The sequence below is a fragment of the Procambarus clarkii genome, chromosome 11, assembly GCF_040958095.1.
Source record: "Procambarus clarkii isolate CNS0578487 chromosome 11, FALCON_Pclarkii_2.0, whole genome shotgun sequence".
Lineage (NCBI taxonomy): Eukaryota > Metazoa > Arthropoda > Malacostraca > Decapoda > Cambaridae > Procambarus > Procambarus clarkii.
Window position 1 is genome coordinate 43,309,046 of NC_091160.1, and position 22,013 is coordinate 43,331,058.

The following is a 22,013-nucleotide window of genomic DNA, read 5'->3' on the forward strand; positions in this document are numbered from 1 at the left end:
CCAGTCTTCATGTCTATAGTGGAGGACTGTAAGAGAAGAATAACTGAGATACAGCTGAAAGGTTATAGTGTGAAATTCATGTGGATTCCATCTCATGTTGGAATAGTGCTTAACGAGGTGGCGGATGACTTGGCCAAACGTGCCACATCAAAACCACAAGTTGACATCGAATGTGAATTCACAATGAGACAAATAAGAAGCAAAATCAGAAATATTCAGGCACAGGCGGGAGTGGAGAGGAGAGAGATAATGTATGAGAGTAGTCAAACCATGCAACACTACATGTATGTGAGTCAAAACACCCATTTCACTTATGGTAAAAGGAGAAATGCTTGGAGTGACTCTGTGTACATGCGGCTCAGGCTTGGGTACAAATATTACTGGGAATATGGGATAGATGTTCATGGTAATGACACGAAGTGTAAACTATGTGGTATGTTAAGGTCTCACACCCTTGCCCATTATATTCTTGATTGTCCGTTGATTAGTGTATATAGAAACACTGAGATAAGGACTGTTCCTGAACAAATAGCCTGGATGTGTCACAACGGAAAGGTTGATGATATTCTTGAGAGATATAAGAATTTTGCACCAAGATTGTAATATTTTGTTGAATTATCTGCAGGTGTCTTGCAAATTGTCTAGGTCATAAAAGTATTTGTGTGTACGTCTGATACCATACTACTTGTGAGGGAGGAAATGTATATGTTTACCTCTCAGAATGTTTGGTAATATGTTTATTTGTGATGTGTGTATATGTATATATTAACACGTTGTACTGAACGGGGTGAGAATAGCTTGAGCTACCTCATCCCTTTGTGTGTATTTTACCTCAATAAACTTATTTCAATTTCAATTTCAATTTCAACCGTTGTGACGTCACAGCGACGTCATACCTTTACATACTATATAAAACAACATTTTATCTCATATTTTCGTTAGATTAGCTCAGTATAGGCACAGTCATGGGTGGAATATGTTAGAATGGGTTGATTTAGCGTATTATTTTGACGCAGTTACATAATTATCTCAGATATTACATCCTTGTGTATGTGTGTGTGACGTCATAGTGACATCATACCTTTACATACTATATAAAACAACATTTTATCTCATATTTTCATTAGATTAGCTTAGAATAGGCACAACCAGGGTGGGATATGTTAGAATAGGTTGATTTAGCGCATTAATTTGAAGTAGTTGCATAATTACCTCTGATATTAGAGGGCTGTTGTTTGTGTGTGAAGCTCCCGCTCGCCCAGCTTGAACCAGCACCAAGACAGCTTCACCCGCAGCTGTGTGTGGCCCAGCTTGATGAAGCTGGAGGTGTGCTGGTGTCCCCAGGAGCAGCAGCACCTGCCACCACCACACACTGTAAGCTGCCAGCCCCACCAACCTCCCTTTATCACAGTTAAAGCTCTAGTGGTCATGGCGTGTGGCAGCTTAAGCTTACTTTAAGTAAGGTTAAGGGAGGCTAGGCTGGGTAAAGTTCACCTAGGCTGGGTAAAGTTCACCTAGGCTGGGTAAAGTTCACCTAGGCTGGGTAAAGTTCACCTAGGCTGGGTAAAGTTCACCTAGGCTGGGTAAAGTTCACCTAGGCTGGGTAAAGTTCACCTAGGCTGGGTAAAGTTCACCTAGGCTGGGTAAAGTTCACCTAGGCTGGGTAAAGTTCACCTAGGCTGGGTAAAGTTCACCTAGGCTGGGTAAAGTTCACCTAGGCTGGGTAACGTTCACCTAGGCTGGGTAAAGTTCACCTAGGCTGGGTAAGATCTACCTAGGCTGGGCAAAGTGGTCTACGTTCCTGACTTACACTCAAGGGCTCGCGGGTTCAGTCTCTAGGGGGGGGGGGCAGAGGGATGGATATGTTTGCTCTCACCTAATGCTTCTGTTCACCCTCCAGCAGTAAATAGGTACCTCAGGTGTTAGGCAGGTAGTGTGGGGCTAGTGACCCCCCCCATTTCCCCGGGGGAAGGGGGGGTTGTGGGCATCTTATAGAGTTCCCTTTTACAAACCTCAAACATTATACTTCTGTGTTAACACTCGACAGTCATGTAAATATGTTGCTGTAAGTTTATTTTTATGATATATAGGTGTTAAGATATATAGGATATATAGGTTTTTATGAACAAATCCACAAGGGCCGTGACGAGGATTCGAACCTGCGTCCGGGAGCATCCCAGACACTGCCTTAATTGACTGAGCTACGACAGGGTAAAAGGGTTCATTTCATTTTGATTCATTTGATGCATCACGTTAGTGTGATCTCTGTGTGTGATGTATTGGTTTTTATGATATATAGGCTAAAGTTTGTAATTAGTCGCGTCGTCGTTCTTTTCACAGAAATCATCGAGGGTGGAGGATGGCGGAGGTTCAGCTGTGGGTGCGGCCGGAGGTGATGGAGCTCGGGGTGCTGCCCATACTTACCCCGGATAAAGTTTCTATCGAGGTACGGTAATATGGCAGCGTGGTCGATGTCCCCTGGGGCTCACAGCTGAGGTGCTGTACCATGGTGGGACGCAGAAAGGGGGGTGGGGCAAGCCTCATTTCACCTGATTCCTCTGTTCACCTGGCAGTAAATAGGTATCCAGGAGTTTGGCAACTGTTGTGGGTGGCATCCTGTGAAATGGTCATTGGCTGTTGGTCTAGGGGGGGGAGGGGGGTATCTGGGCATGCCTGTTAGGTTTCCTGTGTCTATGATAAAAGGATGAGGTAAATCAATAATAGTACAGAAATCTTAATATCAGAAGATCATTAAAAATCGAACTTTAAAAGTCTGATATCTCAGACTCAAAATATGTTTGATATCTAAAAAGTTTGATATCTGCAGATATCAAAATTGGAAGAGCCCATTATTTCTCCGTGTGTTGTGTTGGACGGCACCGCAGGAAAATTGCACGTCCAGATCTGCCGGGGTTTACTCTCCTTTATTGATAGTGCCTTGATCCAGAACATTTAATTGATGGCTTCTAGTTAAAGCTCAACCTGGACAGTTCAACCAGGCTGTGACTCGTGTCGGGCTGCGAGCAGCCACGTTGAACAGCCTGGTTGACCAGACAACCAACCAGACGGCTCGGTCAGAGACCGGGCCGCAGGCACGTTGATTCTCGGAATCATTGACAGGTATGAGTGTTGAGTGTGAAAGGGATTACATAACATATTTTGCTTACAAATACTACAAAATATTTACAGAATAATAAGACGTGCATGATTAATTAGTATCTCACATATGAGACTGAAGTTTTTCTTATTAATGATCCAAAAATGGGAATACAGTACTGTATTGTACCTTCACAATGGAGTTGCCAGAATGATACTAATAGGCAATTGTCCACAATTCGTGAGCTAATAAGGGAGTGAAATTTCTTACTGCAGTACTCTTTTTTTTTTTTTTTTTTTTTTTTTTTGCCTATCATTTAAGGACTTCTTAGGTTAGTTATGTAGTGCAGTGGATGATTTATGCATCACTCAGTCATGTTAAGCACTGATATATAGGTCTGGTCAGTAACTGAACAAGTTAATACCCAGATAGTCTTGCCCTTGGCTCTGGAAACTTGGGTGAGACTGACAGGATTTCTGTCCTCAACAGTGGTATACCCATGACATATTGTATATTAGACACAACCTCAACAGTGGTATACCCATGACATTGTATACCAGACACACAACCTCAACAGTGGTATACCCATGACATATTGTATACCAGACACACAACCTCAACAGTGGTATACCCATGACATTGTATACCAGACACACAACCTCAACAGTGGTATACCCATGACATTGTATACCAGACACACAACCTCAACAGTGGTATACCCATGACATTGTATACCAGACACACAACCTCAACAGTGGTATACCCATGACATTGTATACCAGACACACAACCTCAACAGTGGTATACCCATGACATATTGTATACCAGACACACAACCTCAACAGTGGTATACCCATGACATTGTATACCAGACACACAACCTCAACAGTGGTATACCCATGACATTGTATACCAGACACACAACCTCAACAGTGGTATACCCATGACATATTGTATACCACACACACAACCTCAACAGTGGTATACCCATGACATTGTATACCAGACACACAACCTCAACAGTGGTATACCCATGACATTGTATACCAGACACACAACCTCAACAGTGGTATACCCATGACATTGTATACCAGACACACAACCTCAACAGTGGTATACCCATGACATATTGTATACCACACACACAACCTCAACAGTGGTATACCCATGACATTGTATACCACACACACAACCTCAACAGTGGTATACCCATGACATTGTATACCAGACACACAACCTCAACAGTGGTATACCCATGACATATTGTATACCACACACACAACCTCAACAGTGGTATACCCATGACATTGTATACCACACACACAACCTCAACAGTGGTATACCCATGACATTGTATACCAGACACACAACCTCAACAGTGGTATACCCATGACATATTGTATACCACACACACAACCTCAACAGTGGTATACCCATGACATTGTATACCACACACACAACCTCAACAGTGGTATACCCATGACATATTGTATACCAGACACACACAACCTCAACAGTGGTATACCCATGACATATTGTATACCAGACACACAACCTCAACAGTGGTATACCCATGACATATTGTATACCACACACACAACTCAAGTTCAAAGTTTATTGTGGTATTTGTTATTTGAAGGTCTGAGGTAAAAACTGAACAAACCACCACCGTGTATTTGCTTGGAAATCTACATTTGTTCTGATGTAGTGTTCTGATAGTATATTTAGTAGAGTATTTTGCTGTGGGCTTTTTTGACAACTTTTGAATAATTTTATATATATTGTGTAGGATGACGTGATGATTAACATTTATGTTGATATTATGACTTATTAAGGTGTTGCCTCTTTCTTTTATCATACTTGTGCAATGAATTCGGTTCTTTGACTAAATTATTATTGCCAAATATTGATCATTTAGTGAATATTGGTGACCTATTATGTAAAGTATTTTGTGTCATATATCAGATGCTGTCACGGCTGCTGCAATATTCACACGATCTGGGAGAACGTGGCTATCCTCAAATGAAGTACGAAACCTGGAAGCACATTGCTGTAAAAAAGGTGGGCGACTGTCAGTTGTATGGTGGGTGTAATGGGCGACTGTCAGTTGTATGGTGGGTGTAATGGGTGACTGTCAGTTGTATGGTGGGTGTAATGGGTGACTGTCAGTTGTATGGTGGGTGTAATGGGTGACTGTCAGTTGTATGGTGGGTGTAATGGGTGACTGTCAGTTGTATGGTGGGTGTAATGGATGACTGTCAGTTGTATGGTGGGTGTAATGGGTGACTGTCAGTTGTATGGTGGGTGTAATGGGTGACTGTCAGTTGTATGGTGGGTGTAATGGGGACTGTCAGTTGTATGGTGGGTGTAATGGGTGACTGTCAGTTGTATGGTGGGTGTAATGGGTGACTGTCAGTTGTATGGTGGGTGTAATGGGTGACTGTCAGTTGTATGGTGGGTGTAATGGGTGACTGTCAGTTGTATGGTGGGTGTAATGGATGACTGTCAGTTGTATGGTGGGTGTAATGGGTGACTGTCAGTTGTATGGTGGGTGTAATGGATGACTGTCAGTTGTATGGTGGGTGTAATGGGTGACTGTCAGTTGTATGGTGGGTGTAATGGGTGACTGTCAGTTGTATGGTGGGTGTAATGGGCGACTGTCAGTTGTATGGTGGGTGTAATGGATGACTGTCAGTTGTATGGTGGGTGTAATGGGTGACTGTCAGTTGTATGGTGGGTGTAATGGGTGACTGTCAGTTGTATGGTGGGTGTAATGGGCGACTGTCAGTTGTATGGTGGGTGTAATGGATGACTGTCAGTTGTATGGTGGGTGTAATGGGTGACTGTCAGTTGTATGGTGGGTGTAATGGGCGACTGTCAGTTGTATGGTGGGTGTAATGGGTGACTGTCAGTTGTATGGTGGGTGTAATGGATGACTGTCAGTTGTATGGTGGGTGTAATGGGTGACTGTCAGTTGTATGGTGGGTGTAATGGGTGACTGTCAGTTGTATGGTGGGTGTAATGGGGACTGTCAGTTGTATGGTGGGTGTAATGGGTGACTGTCAGTTGTATGGTGGGTGTAATGGGTGACTGTCAGTTGTATGGTGGGGTGTAATGGGTGACTGTCAGTTGTATGGTGGGTGTAATGGGTGACTGTCAGTTGTATGGTGGGTGTAATGGGTGACTGTCAGTTGTATGAACTGTACAGATTTTTAAATGCTGTGCAGAAAGTCATAATAATGCAGCAGAAAATACTGTATGACATGATATCTAGATTTCATCTTTCTCTTTTGCAATATGTATTGCATTATCAAACCAAGATAGCATGATCAATAATTGTTAGCTAGTCAATGTTTAGTTCTTATCATCAACTAGTGTGTGTGTGTTATATACTCTTGAAATGCTACTCAAAAGTGATATGTAACTATATATTTTCTTTTGTGGTTTACACAGATGGGTCTAAGTGTTGAATGCAGTATGGTTGTATTTTTTTCTTGTCTTCTGTTCTCCAAACTTCGTCCTGGTCGTGACCGGGAGCTGGAGGCTTCCCTTGCATCTGCTGCTTCACAAAAAGAGAGAGGTGTGAATTAGTCTTCCCATTCCAATAAAACATACTTACATTAGTAACCTTGTCTTGGGGTCTTGTTTTCTAATTCAGAATGGATTAAATATCTTTAACAAACAGTCATAGACAATCTTAAGATTTTTTTTTCCTTTTATTGCAATATTTGTGAGAAAATAAGCTTGATGAGGATTTGAACGTACACGCTGGGTACTTCTAACTATTGAATCCTCATCGTGGCTTCTACTGGTTTTCTCATTGATAGTACAGTATCACATTAATAGATTTCTTTGTGCATAATATTTGTCAATAATTTTTCAGACGAGGTGTTCATAATTCTGAGTAGTATATTGTATTTCTTCAGATGAGGTTATGGGTTGTGTGGAGGTTTGGACAATGGAGTTGATAATTCTGTTGTATCTTCACCGAGTCACCAGCGCTCATCCTCGGGCCGTTGCCAGACAAACCTCTCTCCAGACTCTCACCACTGACCCGTATCCTTTTCTAAGTTTTTTCTATGTCTACTGACCATATATTGTATTAGTTCAATGATGGTGCTTTATGTATATACAGTATGTATGAATGAATACCTTTATTTGTACAGTATACATGTATGAATTTTCTGTCGGGACCCCCATCGGCTCCCTGAAACTATTTGAACTGATATGTGCTATCAGTTTGGGGTCACCAGTCACAGGAGTCCTTATGCATACCCAGAACCACAAGCCAGAACCTGGTCCCTTCAGAGAGGCGCAGGGAGCAATGGCCTATGAGCACTTTACATTTAAATTGTCATAATTGCCATCGACCGGGGAAGGACCCAGAAAGGTACAGATGAAAACATTGTCTAGTTAACCTGTGCAATTTACATCCAAAAAGATCAAAATAATTTGCCTAGAAAGAAAACCAAATGAGCAACCCTTCATGCGACTAGCACTTCCACTCGTTAGCATTACCCTATGGGGGAGGGAGTGAGGAGGACCACTTCAGGCAACCACTTCAGTTCTTGAACTGATGTGCTGGCGGTCACTTCGATTACCTCTGGCCTCAAGATCCTGTTCTGGAATTTGCCCTGTGTGGGTGTACCAGCAGTGTGTTTGGGTGTTGGCCAGGTGTCGTCTTGTACGGGGAGCTGCATGCGCCTAGGGTGAACTTTCCTAGGTGCTCCTTAATTGCTGTACTGCCCTTGCATTTCAGGGTTATCTTCCTTGGGGCTTTTGGGAATCACTCCTCGCTAGAGGACTTCATCGCTTGAGGTAGTCTTCACCCTTGGGGTATGTTGGCGGTCTTGGACTTTCCGTCTTGCCTTCCGCTCGCTACCTATTCAATGTTCCTGGCCCTAGTTCGAAATGTGTCACATTGGGTTGGTGATTGCAGCCAGTTATCTCGACTTCGAGTTGAGGAGCGAGGGGCGACTGCCTCCCAGGTAAATCCCTCTTGCGGGATTTGTTTTATCTTTGGTTAAGTAGCTCCGGGGAGCCAAAGAGTCTACCCCTAGAAAACCAGTGTTGAATGTAATGAAACACCATTTTCTGGTAGACCCAGAGGCACCAAGACAACCCTACCTCCCTCCCTCCCTCCGGTTGGCAGTTTTTAGCGAGTTTTTGATATTCAGCCTCAGAACTAAAGGGTGGATAGCTGGTGTGGGGGTGTGGGGTTCCACTTCCCCCTCCTAGGGTGGGGGAGCTGCGCAGACAGCGCCACAGTGACAGTTGTGATGTCATGCTCGTTTTTTGTTTCGGGAAGTTCTGTCCAACAGTTTGGCTTTCAGTAGCAATAATTTAACCAGATAGGGTTTGTTTTGGGGCGCCTACCTTTCTGGGTACCTGATCCAGTTGATGGCAGACATAGAATGCTTCCAACCACATGGGTTTCTGTAGGCCATTGCTCCTCGCGCCTCTCTGAGGGGGCCAGGTTCTGGCTTGTGGTTCCTGGTAGGGCTAAGAACTCCACTCGCTTGACTGATACAATGGTCTAATACATTCATATCAACCCGGATAGCTTTGGGGCGCCTCCGGGTCTCGCCCAGAAAATGGCGTTTCATTACATTCAACGCTAGTTTTTTCCTTAACTATATATATTGCAGATGGCCAAATAACAATATTTCTAGTGCTTCAGCCAGGAAACAGCTACTGGAGGAGAAACATTCTGAATTTGTACGAGAAGCTTTGCCAGAACTTCTAAGTTTATTAGCAGGTGTAAGCTACATAAATCTTACATTTTACATGTTCTGTATTTTCATAAGTGCTATATTCTAAGTGTATGAGTACAGTAAAACAATACATTTTAATGAATTTCCATGACCATTTGGAGTCGTGCTATTCACAAGAATTTCATACATTAATATTGCATTTATAATAATAATAATAATAATAATAATATAGCATTAAAACATTAATTAATATACCTTTCAAAATTTCCTCTTTGATTTGATCAACCAGTTATACTTACTCAGTATGTCATGGGTAGTTAATGATATTAAGGTTAAACCCTTTCACTGCTCAAGTTGTCATTATGTAATTTTCCCCACATAAATTATCCATTTTTAGTTACTGTACGTGCACCTCAACGTAATGCTTTTAAATAGCTGCAGTATTCAGGAGGTTCATAAGTACGTAATGTAATATTAGGTTTACAGTTAGTCTTGATGTACTGTATGTAGAATTAAAATTTTATGTTTGGTTTGTTTTGATTTAATGTATGGCATTTAGCACTTAGACGAGGAAAGTATCATTTGGTATTCATTTCTCTCATAGCATCTCCAGGTTGAAGACACAGAGAAAAAAAAAAAGACAAATGACAAACGCACACCGCGGGAACTCCTGGGCTTTATGAAGTCTGCAGGTGTTCTGTCTGTAGACGTTGTTAGATCTCTCAGCTTTATAATTGGTACATCAATACAAGGAGAAAAGTAAGTTGCTAGCAACATTGAGATTGATTTAATGTACTTTGGTATGGTTAGCTGCCTAACACAGATTAAGAAGTTTTGGTCTGTATTATGGATAGTAAAGACTGGTATCATCTACTGTCTTTTTATCATTTCCTTTTAGCCATGTCTATTAGTATTTTGTACACTTTAAATGTGTAACTTAGAATGCAGTTTTTTAACCAACTTGTTTTGTTAATAAATTGTGCACATACAGTGGCCCCTCAGTTTACGAATATAATCCGTTCCCAGAGATGGTGCATAACCCGAAAATTCGCAAGCCGAAACAAATTTTCCCATAAGAAATAATGCAAATTGAATTAATCCGTTCCACACTCCCAAAAATATTAACTTCAAAATACATTTCATACCTAATAAACACAAATATTTAGTACAGGTACGATAATATGTACAAATTATAGCTTACCTTTATTGATGACTTGTTGGCGTATGGAAGACGGTGAAAAGGAGGGGAGGAGAAGGACAGGTGTTAGTGTTTGTAAGGGGAGTCCCCTTCCATTATAACATCAGGGAGTGATGACTTCTCTGGGGGTACACTCTCTCCTACATTTTGCTTGCATACCACTAGGACTTAGTTGTGGCTCACTGCTTGTTTTTCTCACTAAAAAGCTTTCTATAGACTTGTTTATCCCTACATTGTAACAGTTGTCTGTAGTGAAGCATCAGTATCCTTAAAAATTTTAAGGCAACGGTCTACTTCAGCTTGCTGTGGGTGAGACGTTTCAACAAAAGTTTGCATTTCTTCCCATAGTCTACACCACTTCTTAATTGTTGAGGAAGGTACATTCTGTACTACCTCCTCCTTCCCTCTGAAGAAATTTCCTCAGCTGCCTTTTTGTTGCTGCTCCTTGTGAAGGGCTAGGAGTTCTTTGGTGGTCAGTTCTTTGCTGTGTTCCTCCACCAACTCTCAACACACAACACTGTAAATGCCATTTCTTTTTGTAAATTTCTCAAACCATCCCCTGCTCGCCTTAAACTTTTTTGTATCTGCATAACTTGTTCCAGGGGGGTTTCTTTATAAGATCTTCATACAATAGCCTTGCTTTTTCACAAATGATGGCCTCGGAAATGCTATCACCTGCTAACTCCTTGTTGTGTATCCAAATTAATAACTTTTCAACATCTTCAAGTGTTTGTGTTCTTTGTTTCATGATTGTTGATATGCTTTTTGCCACTTTAGCACTCATAATGTCCTTTTTCTTAATAATCACAGTGCATATCATTGACATAGATTTGTTGTACTGCCTAGCTAGTTCAACAATCCGTGTACCATTTTCATGTTTACGAATGATCTCTTGTTTTTGCTCTATGGTCATCCTCACATGTATTTTCTTAGATTGACCCTTACCACTGACTTTCTTGGGACCCCATGATGTGATATATAATAATTCCTTTTATGTTCAAAACCTCAAAAAAAAGCCTGAAAACAATGAAATTCTTTACAAAGAATTCAAGAGCGATCATCACTAAGCGGGAGGCACTGATAAACTGAAGTGCGAGCGACCATGCCACCAGGAACCACGTGCTAGGTCGCTCATACACGTATCAAAAAACTACGTAACTCGAAGCAAAGCTCGTAACCCAATTCAAATTTTACAAAGAAATTGGGCTCGTAACCCGAAAAATTTGTAAAGAAGGGCATTCGTTAGCCAACGTGTCACTGTATTCTCACTTTCTTCGTTTGTTATATTTATTTTAACAGCACAGGTGTTTTCTTACTTGAAACATAATAGCTGTGAATTCATGCAGTTATTTTGTTGTTTGTGACTGTCTTGGTAGAGATAGGGGTGAGTAAATATTTTTAATGGACAAAGTAATCACATCAATGTTAGTACCCAGGCTGCTGGTTTGAATCCTCTGAATAGCTCCAGTGATTTTCTCCAGGGTGTTTTAACTTCATCCAATGCTGTATTGTGTTTTTATCATTAAAGATCAGTAGAACAAAATATAATTTGTTGCCAAAATCAAATAATTTATCTTTGTATTGCAGAGGTGAGCACGACCTCCTGTCATTGGCAATGGACACCAATAATTGTTACAGATCTGGTTATCTAAGTAAGAAGAATTCTTTCCAAAAAGGGTAAGTTATGGGATAGCTTTTCATGTCTTACGCTGAGAGCTCTTGGTACCTTACTCCTTCATTCTTTTAGTGATCTTGTTGAGTGAAATGATAAGAATAAAGTTATGTTTACACACAGAAATCACAATAGCGTGATGCATCAAATGAACAAATCCACAAGGGCCGTCATGAGGGTTCGAACCTTCGTCACGGCCCTTGTGGATTTGTTCAAAGTGATGTTTCATTCTTCCCTTTGTGGCTATTGTACATACTGTGCTCTTGTGCAAGTTTACTGACAAATTGTTGCATAATGCATATGTTTATATCACAACATGTACTCACAATTACAGTAGACAATAATCTTCAGTTGCTTATGTAAAGGTTTTGTGTGTACAACAGATACATGGTTTCAGAACTAATCTACTGTAAACTAACAAACACTTGACACATATTTATATAATTTAAATCATGATAATGCTTCATTTGTTACAAAAGAAAAAAGGCTTAAGCTTTTTAAGGCTTAGTCTTAGTGGTCACCAAGGCTTAGTGACGTGTTTCTTACGTAAATAATTGTGCTCGTGATGATTTGTTTCAGTTTGTTGATATGAAATACAACAGCTCAGCCATTACAAATAACTCAGACATAAGTTTAATTAATAAATAGTCCAGCAAAACTGAAAAAGTAACACAGTACACGTACTTTATCAAGTACTGTATTTGAGGCAAACTAGGATAAAGTCATTTTCTTTGTAATTGCATTATATCATTACTCTAATGCAGTCATTATAACAAGCACGTGTGTAGACTATGAATATCAATGTCAGAGTGATAACCTTTTGCTTTCATACTCATCAGTCTGTTCAAGAGGACAGGTTGAATAATGAGTCATTCTGCTCAAGTGAGACACCTTTATGCACATATGCAGTAAATAACAGAATTGCCTATCAAGCTATCTTGTCATTACTGTATGGTGAAATGAATTTTGCATTACAGTTTATTTGAGCAGTGGTTGTTAAGAGGACTAGACTGGGCTCCTCATGGAGAGTGGCTGTGTGTGCGTCGCGGCAGTAGGCAGTCTTGGCCTGTGGTGTCTCTAGCATCACAGACACACCATCGCTTTGTGGCATCCTCATCTCCTGGGTATGTATTATCACCAAAGTAAACAAATTGATTTTTGTTTCAAAATATTCTATACTGCAGCCAACTTTTAACCACTGTACCGTGCAGAATGCCTTTAAGGCACTCTGAGAGTTGTGCTATTATTTTTTAATTAGGCTATACAGTATTTTAGTGTTTTTTAATGTTTTCATCACACTTCATGTTTTGAGCCCAACCACTTGGGCTGGACGGTCGAGCAACAGTCTCGCTTCATGCAGGTCGGCGTTCAATCCCCCAACCGTCCGAGTGCTTGGGCACCATTCCTCCTCCCCATCCTATCCCAAATCCTTATCCTTACCCCTTCCCAGTGCTATACTGGTATAGTTGTAATGGCTTGGCACTTTCCCCTGATAACTCCCTCTTCGAGTATTGAAATGAAAATGGTTGAGTTTGGAAGCATTTTGACATTAACTTTACCTGAATATTTGTATAAACAACAAAAATATGTCCTTGATAATTGCACTGTGCAGTTTTTGCCGAAACCAGGTGCGCAGTGCGGTGGTTAAGTTCTGCATTCTGATCTGATTATTGGAGCACTAGGTTTTTTATTCAGCTTCATTTATAAAGTTTTAGATGATTCAAAAGTATTTTGCTCATTTTTAAAGTGGTTTTATAACATTTAGGTCTTCAGTAGAAGAATGAGATTTGTGAAAAGTTCTTTGTTAATTTTGAATGAGTAAGTAATTGTGAACAATTTTTTGACTGGATTTGGTGCTACGTAGTCTTCTCTACTTGTTGCCTCCTTTTGATTAATTTAGGTACTTTTGAAGTAGAGTGATCTTGGAGTAAGGAAAGCAGCTGGTCAGAATAATAAGTAAAATAACATCAGTATATTTATAACCTAAGGATTTTTAATATTAAGTGAATTGCTTGACTTTGAATCAGTTTCCAGTGAAGTTGACTTTCTCTATTAATGTCTCCACTCATACATTATACTGTAGTATACAGTACTGTATACAGGGTGTTTATTAATGCAATCTTTTTTTCTAGTCATAAACTCATGTACATATGTGAGCTAGTAGATGGCCTGACGGCACACATGGGAGATGAGGCAGCTCCCTGTGACCTTAAAATACGACGCTGCTCCAAATCCAATATCTACATTCTACAGCCAGTCAGGTGATTTAACACTCCAGTGATCTGGTTGCTATCTGATGTCCTCCTCTGCTTCACTCACCATATGCAATATTTTCCCTTTATGATTTAATGTTTTTTATCATGTGCAACTCTATTTGGTACTTTTAAATAGCTGAACAATTTAGGGGGATTAATGTGTAATATTTAACTTATTATAGTAAGAGAATGTCCTATAATGGGAGAATAAAGTGATTGCCTCAAAATTGCCTTTACACCTCGGTATTTTGGATAATTAAGAGTTGATTCAATAACATCTTATCACTATCATCTGTGACAGTCTTATGTCCTCAGAAATGCTGTAATCCACAAGTGCCACGATACTCGAATAGTGCTAGGCCCAGTGTCGGGGCGAATACGTTTAAGTGAATGTCGGAATACTACGGTAGTGTGTGCGGCGCGGTCCGTCGTGATAGCAGATTGTCGAGGATTGATCATTCACACACTGACACCCCAGAGACCTATATTAGTGGGAGGTCGTACACAAGGTGTCACACTGGCACCGCTCAATATTCACTACCCTCGCCTCAAACACCACATGGCTAAAGCACAACTTCAGTCTCATATTAATATGTGGAACAGACCATTACATTTAGGTAAGTTTCTATTTGGAATTTTTTGTTATATTCTGATGACAATCAGAGCAACAGTAATGAGCCAGAAAAGACTAGAGTTGTGCCTCAAAGTGGCTGACATGAGGAACTTGGCCTCCCTAGGTCAGAGAACCACAATATTTTTTACAAACTTAAAATAAGCCGTCACTCTGACATGGTTTGCAAAACACTGTAAGCACCCTATGGCAAAATGAATAGGTTTTGTATTGTGAATATGGCATTGGGTAATGTATACTATTTCTCTAAATCTTGTTTATTATTTCTTAGAATAATTTTAAGTTCACTTCATTGGACTGAATCCCCTCCAATAGATGTAGTGTACAGTATATTCTTCCTCAGATATGGAAAGCTAACTCCAAAGCTATGTAGACTGTACACACACAGATTTGTTGACAGGCAGTGAAGGAGTTCTGGGTGGTGCGTGTGAGGTGATGAACCCAGAGGACTTCCAGCTGCTTGTAATTCCCTTCACTCAAACTCCTCCAATAGATGGCCGACCACCTCTCTTGCCTCCAGGGCTTCCTCATGAATTTGCAAAGGTCAGTTTTCAAATTATTTGTAGCCTTGTGAGAATTTTATTACCCTTGAAGTACAATTATGGTATAAAAACCAAAACATTTAAAGTAAGAGGCTAGAGGGAAAGTTTATTATGAACAGTACAAAAATTGCAAGTTATTGAATAGTGGTTATGAAGGACTTGTAATGATTAGAAGAAAGAAAGCAGCATGATTGAATAAGAATTTTAAGAGAGTAGTCCAGGAAATGTTTTATTAATGTCAGCTGACTGCATATTGGGATTTAGAGAACGATATAAGGAACCTAGCAAAGACAAAATAAATGAGGCAAGAAAATATAAGAATATAAAGAATGCTCTATACTGTATCTGATAAAATGGGTTCCATCCCATTGTATGACCTCAATATTTTCTCATAGATACATGCCTGGGCAGTTCTGGGATGCAGGTTCAATCCCATTGTATGACTCTAATGGAGTATCTTCCATTAGGGTAAAGCTGCTGGTCTCCATTCACTTCAGAAAGTTATTGATGTACTTGGTAGACTAGATATACTGTAGTTATGTTTGGGTTCCTCTATATCCTCTTTTTAACTTTTTTATGGTCCATCTTCGAGGTGATGAGTTAGTGGACAACTTACCTGTTTCGTAGGAGTTCATCGTGGGCCTCTTCGTAGTGATTGTGATTTGACTATGAAGCACCACAGACATCCTGTTTCTGTGGCATCTCCATATTTATTTTACTTTTCTGGTGAATGCTCTGCATTTTGCTGAAAATGGCAGAAGTGGCAAAATTTCAGTTTCCTCTTATTAAGATGCTGTCTCCTGTTCTGCAGACACTAAAGAGATGTGTGGGCCATGTGGTTTAGCACCATAGCTTCCCTTTCAAAAACTAATAAATGTTTTATACGATTGCTTAGGAAAGATCAGTGCCTCTAGAGCAGCTTCATAAGCTTTGACTTATACAAAGCAGTCATAGTTTAGAGATTCTTACCAATGGGAGCCACTAAGTGCAATCGACTTGAGAATGGTCCAGGACGGACCAAAACGTCGTCGTCCCTTCACCTTGTAGTGTGTGGTCTGGTCAACATATTCTAGCCACGTTATTGTGACTCATCGCCTACATAAGTGCCTTACTGAGGAAGGTGCTTTATATAAAGACTCAATTGTTCTTCTGGGCTGATATATCCTCACCCATTACAAGAGTAAATGATGTACTGATATGTTTACGTTGTCTTGGTTATGACTAAGTTCCTCCATTCTGTGAATGCATTTTCTCTTTACAAAATCTTTTCTGCTTTAGCTTACACTTCAACTTAATTTTTTATTAATGTCATTTATTTAAAGTACAGTACTAATTTTAAGATTGGTGTTCAGAGTGTGGAGGAAGCAGGGAAGTGTGTGTCCAGTTTCCGAGCTGAAGTACGAGATGCTGAACTGTCTCCCGAACAGCGGGCAATTTTGCAGAAAGCTGTTGATGCGAAGTTTAAGGTAAGATGAAGTGTATTGATCTTTAATTTTAAATAGTGAGGCATTCATAATTATTAGTGTCGGTAGCTTTTAACTATACTGTATGTGTACTGTACTGTACAGTACATTGTAATGTCTATTCAGTTGACACTTAATGCTGTAATAGAAAGTATTTTGTTAGTCTATTCTTTCTGATAAGAACATAAGAACAAAGGTAACTGCAGAAGGCCTATTGGCCCATACGAGGCAGCTCCTATTCTATAACCACCCAATCCCACTCATATACTTGTCCAACCCGTGCTTGAAACAATCGAGGGACCCCACCTCCACAATGTTACGCGGCAATTGGTTCCACAAATCAACAACCCTGTTACTGAACCAGTATTTACCCAAGTCTTTCCTAAATCTAAACTTATCCAATTTATATCCATTGTTTCGTGTTCTGTCCTGTGTTGATACTTTTAATACCCTATTAATATCCCCCCGGTTATGTCCATTCATCCACTTGTAAACCTCTATCATGTCACCCCTAACTCTTCGCCTTTCCAGTGAATGCAACTTAAGCTTTGTTAATCTTTCTTCATATGAAAGATTTCTAATTTGGGGAATTAACTTAGTCATCCTACGCTGGACACGTTCAAGTGAATTTATATCCATTCTATAATATGGCGACCAAAACTGAACTGCATAATCTAAATGGGGCCTAACTAGAGCAAGATATAGCTTGAGAACCACACCAGGTGTCTTGTTACTAACGCTGCGATTAATAAATCCAAGTGTCCGATTTGTCTTATTACGAACATTTATGCATTGATCCTTTTGTTTTAAATTCTTACTAATCATAACTCCCAGATCCCTTTCGCAATCCGACTTCGCAATCACAACACCATCTAGCTCGTATCTTGTAACTCTATCATCATTACCTAACCTCAGAACTTTACATTTATCAGCATTAAACTGCATCTGCCAATCCTTTGACCATTTCAAAACCCTATCTAGATCAACTTGAAGTGATAGTGAGTCCTCCTCCGAATTAATTTCCCTACCGATTTTCGTATCATCGGCAAATTTGCAAATGTTGCTACTCAAACCTGAATCTAAAACCTGAATCCTGGCTGATGGTGCCAGGATGGTTTTTAATGTAATCTTATTCAGAATCATATGAAATCAGATCTTGTTATATAAAAAATTCATTAGATCCTGAGGTTATAGAGCAGTTATCTATGTTACTATAGCAATTATTGCTAACAAATCTCTGCTGAAACTCCTAGGATGAGCTCCTGGGCTATTCCCCGTCAGTGAGTACAAGGGAGTGAGAAGTAGCTCTTCATGCCCTGCCTTCTAGCCATTTATACCTGTGTTAATTGCCTTTCTCAACATTACTTTAATCATATTTTTTCTTATTTGTGGATGAGATTGGCTTCAGCAGTCTCTTCCTTCAATGCATTCCACTTGCCGAGCACCTGTACAGGGAGTGAGACTCGTTACGTGTCCAGCTTCCACTCGTGTCCCCTTGTCCATATTGCCTTTTAATTTAAATATGCTCCTACAATGCTCCTTGAACCAGAGGCTTTATAATTCACTAAAGACTTGTTGCTCACCTAGCTGTGTTTGCGGAGGTTGAGCTCTGGCTCTTTGGTCCCGCCTCTCAACCGTCAATCAACAGGTGTACAGATTCCTGAGCCTATTGGGCTCTATCATATCTACACTTGAAACTGTGTATGGAGTCAGCCTCCACCACATCACTTCCTAATGCATTCCATTTGTCAACCACTCTGACACTAAAAAAGTTCTTTCTAATATCTCTGTGGCTCATTTGGGCACTCTTGTTTCCACCTGTGTCCCCTTGTGTGTGTGCCCCTTGTGTTAAATAGGCTATCTTTATCTACCCTATCAATTCCCTTCAGAATCTTGAATGTGGTGATCATGTCCCCCCTAACTCTTCTGACTTGTGTCCCTGGCTAGAATCTTGAAGACCTCATACCCCCATTCCCTTCCCCACTGTGTTGGCATCCTGTAGTACAGTGGTCTACGGGTTCAACTCACAAATGAGAATCCCAGGTTAAATTCCTGGGCAGGACAACAATGGTTGGGCATGATTCCTTTCACCTGATGCCTCTGTTCACTTAGCAGTAATTAGGTACCCAGCAGTTGGGCAACTGTTGTGGGATGTGTCATTGGGAAGGTCAGTACTGTAGTTGACTTAGGCATATTGAGGTCCTTCGCTAAGTATAAACTTCCTATTCCCAACAATAGGAATTACAGGGTACAGAAAATGGTTGTCGACAAAATTAGGGAAAGGAAACGGTAGCGAGTTTAACTAAAAATGTTCCCGCGGGATAAGCTTTCTGTAAAGCAAAGTAGCCAACACCCTCAACTCCCCCTTCAGGTAATAATTAGCATCCAAAGAAATAATAAATATGGCTTCTTCTATATATTAGTTAAATGGTGATTGGAAAAATTTAAGGGTTGTGATGATTATCTTCTGTGCTTGAATCACCAATGCGGACTTTTTTTTTTTTTTTTTTTTTTTTTTTTACACATTAATTACTGTACAGTATATGAATTGGTTTTTGTCATGCACCTGCCAGCTGGGTGGACAGCGTTTCGGATTCGTAGTCCTGAGGTTCCAGGTTTGATCCCCGGCAGAGACAAATGAGCAAAATGTTTCTTTCACCCTGATGCCTCTGTTACCTAGCAGTAAATAAGTACCTGGGAGTTAGACAGCTGGTACGGGCTTTTTCCGGGGGGGGGGGGGGGGGGGGTGTAACAAAAAGGAGGCCTGGTCGAGGACCGGGCCACGGGGATGCTAAGCCCCAAAATAACCTCAAGAAGATGATGATGTGCACCCACAATTTAGACATTTTCATTAGCTGAGACATGTAAGGGTTACCCTGCCTCTGTCAGCTGCCAACATAACAGTGCAGGCAGAGCCTTCGTCACAAGTCTGCTATAACAAGTTTTTTTTTAACTACCCGGTAGGTGGTTGTCGAGACTATCTCGGCTCTTGTACCACTCGGAAAGGAGCATTTTATTTCACACAATGCTTTATTTCTGGGAGAAGCCCTTTGGTAGCTCCTTGGAACTAACTGCCTGGAGAGCTCCAGAAGATCCACCAAGGGGGGGGGGGGGCAAAGAGAAACATATTTTATTACATTCACTGCTGGGTGAATGTGGAAATAGTGGGTGAATGAATAGTTAGTCTACATTTGATTACTCTTGAAGTTTCCAAGAGAAAATGTTTTTAAACAGTTATATTAAATGACTATTTATGCATGCACACAAATTATTTAACTACTACTATTAAGTTTGATTTTAAAATTTTGCAATATTTTCACTGCACCATTACTGGACTTAGTCTGTACAGACTCTTAACATTAACCCTTTCATAAACATTAATGGTCTTGTTGCTGTGGTGCCAGAGGTTATCTTGAGGTTATCTTGAGATGATTTCGGGGCTTTAGTGTCCCCGCGGCCCGGTCCTCCACCCCCAGGAAGCAGCCCGTGACAGCTGACTAACTCCCAGGTACCTATTTACTGCTAGGTAACAGGGGCATTCAGGGTGAAAGAAACTTTGCCCATTTGTTTCTGCCTCGTGCGGGAATCGAACCCGCGCCACAGAATTACGAGTCCTGCGCGCTATCCACCAGGCTACGAGGCCCCCTTGTGGTGTGTTAATCATTATTGCATCTTTTGTTAGAAAAGTTTACAGCATGTGACAAATCCCTCTTTTTAATAGCGTCAAAGCAAATAAGTTGCTAATTCCTGGCATATTTAAAACAAACCTTTCTTAGTAATTTGTAGTAACTTTATAATACTATTATTATATTATTGTAATAAGATATAAATTAAATAGTGTGTTTTCCATGCAGGCATGGCTCCGAGATACAGGTAAGCAACGTGAACTAGACCAGCTGGAGAAGTTAGCACTTACATTAAAGTACGAGAGAGTGGCCAAAACTACAGCAATTTAAATGGGAGTCAGGTGGCACATATCTTCCATAAAGCTCTCTGTTTGCAGCTATTTGTGGCTTTACTAAAATAAGTCACAAGAGTTTACCCACTAATTTTATCTTACAAAATATTACTAATAAATGAAATACCTGCATGATTGTTCTTAATTTTCCTAAAGTATTTTTGAACTGATAACATATATAAATGTTCTACGGCTAAATATGTATATTGTATTTTGTTACATCATCTGGTAATGAAGCGGCCGGCGTTCTCTCGATTTGCCACTCCGTAAAACGTACACCCGTTTTGCCTAACCCAAAATTGACAAACCCAAGCAACCCACCTAACCTATCAAAGCCAGCATTGTCATGTTTTAAATTGTAATAACATAACATTTTAATGGATTAGTAAATTCCGACAAAAATACGCCGTATTAATGTGTGTGTTTTTGTAAAGGACGGATTGGGAAGACTTGAGATTACAAGATTTGCCCCATTTGTTTCAGATGCTTTACATTAACGCAGTATCTCCACCTTTTTTTCTTAAATGTTGCTATTTGTTTTCTTAAATGTTGCTATTTGTTTTCTTAAATGTTGCTATTTGTTTTCTTAAATGTTGCTATTTGTTTTCTTAAATGTTGCTATTTGTTTTTTCGTAGCTGAAACTCTTCCAGTACAAATGATGAAAATCCATGTGTTTTCATAAGATGTTAAGCTTTATTTGAAAGAACTCTGCCAACTCTACAGTTTTTATTATTATCACAAACAGCACTTAGAATCCCAGCATACTGGAGTGTTGCCATATTTTTTAGCAAAAAAAAAAAAAAGTGACATTCCATTATAGTATAGTATTCAAATTTATTTATAATTCACCATGTTGAAAGTTTTAGGCGCTACATTTTTGCAGATAAAATTAATGGTTTGAGATTTAATGTGCTTAAATCCTTGAATATTTTTGTTAGTGCCTATCTAACATTGTGGAAGTGATTGCACGATGCACAGTGTCACACCTGCTGCAAAATGTGCAACTTTTTTTTTTTTTTTTTTTTTTTTTACTAAATTCTGAGTATTTAATGAGTTTCGTATTTTTTTAAATTTCCAAATTTCTTCACAATTTCAGTTACACTTTAATAAACATATTTTAGCTTTCTAATGAGGCAAACTAAATTACTGCAACCAAATTTAATTACCATAATTTGAGTCGCCATAATTTTTTTGAATAAACTAGCTTAAACTAAAAAAAATTAAACTATTAACAAAAGATGGCTATGTACTAATAAATGGTCATTTATTATCATTGTTTGAATATTAATTGATATTCCAATTACCATAACACATTTCAGCATCATATTGTGAACAGTTCGTGATGTTTCACATTTAGTCTATAAATACGTAATTATCAAAAGAAGACACCAAGCCGGGAAGGCACTGTAGCACCGTCAAGAGTGTGGGATAACCAAAAGGCACAGTCTATAAACATGATAAAGGATCATGCTCGGTCAGGGT

At 39.9% G+C, this 22,013-nt stretch overlaps 1 protein-coding gene across 3 annotated transcripts; it reads left to right on the forward strand.

The window, feature by feature from the left end:
- The first annotated feature begins 1,230 nt into the window (after positions 1 to 1,230).
- Positions 1,231 to 20,662, forward strand: LOC123758437 (TBCC domain-containing protein 1). 3 transcript variants are annotated; one of them, XM_045742854.2, is made up of 14 exons: positions 1,231 to 1,374; positions 2,341 to 2,446; positions 5,063 to 5,158; positions 6,551 to 6,677; positions 7,024 to 7,153; positions 8,746 to 8,857; positions 9,416 to 9,570; positions 11,597 to 11,686; positions 12,659 to 12,805; positions 13,814 to 13,942; positions 14,252 to 14,553; positions 14,968 to 15,110; positions 16,462 to 16,575; positions 20,427 to 20,662. In XM_045742854.2, exons 2-14 carry the CDS (start codon positions 2,360 to 2,362, stop codon positions 20,526 to 20,528), a joined length of 1,734 nt encoding a protein of 577 aa, XP_045598810.2. In that variant the 5' UTR covers positions 1,231 to 1,374; positions 2,341 to 2,359; the 3' UTR covers positions 20,529 to 20,662. The 3 variants fall into 3 exon arrangements, with proteins under 3 accessions (XP_045598810.2, XP_045598808.2, XP_045598809.2); XM_045742852.2 differs by having other exon boundaries at positions 1,235 to 1,374; positions 14,956 to 15,110; XM_045742853.2 differs by having other exon boundaries at positions 1,336 to 1,458; positions 14,956 to 15,110.
- Positions 20,663 to 22,013: the final 1,351 nt, after the last annotated feature.

Bases quoted from the DNA above. Each gene is read 5' to 3' on its own strand.
- LOC123758437 (XM_045742852.2), top strand. From the start codon at position 2,360: ATGGCGGAGGTTCAGCTGTGGGTGCGGCCGGAGGTGATGGAGCTCGGG. The intron at 5,159-6,550 runs GTGGGCGACTGT...TGGTTTACACAG, and splicing joins AGCACATTGCTGTAAAAAAG to ATGGGTCTAAGTGTTGAATG. The intron at 15,111-16,461 runs GTCAGTTTTCAA...ATTGGTGTTCAG, and splicing joins TTCCTCATGAATTTGCAAAG to AGTGTGGAGGAAGCAGGGAA.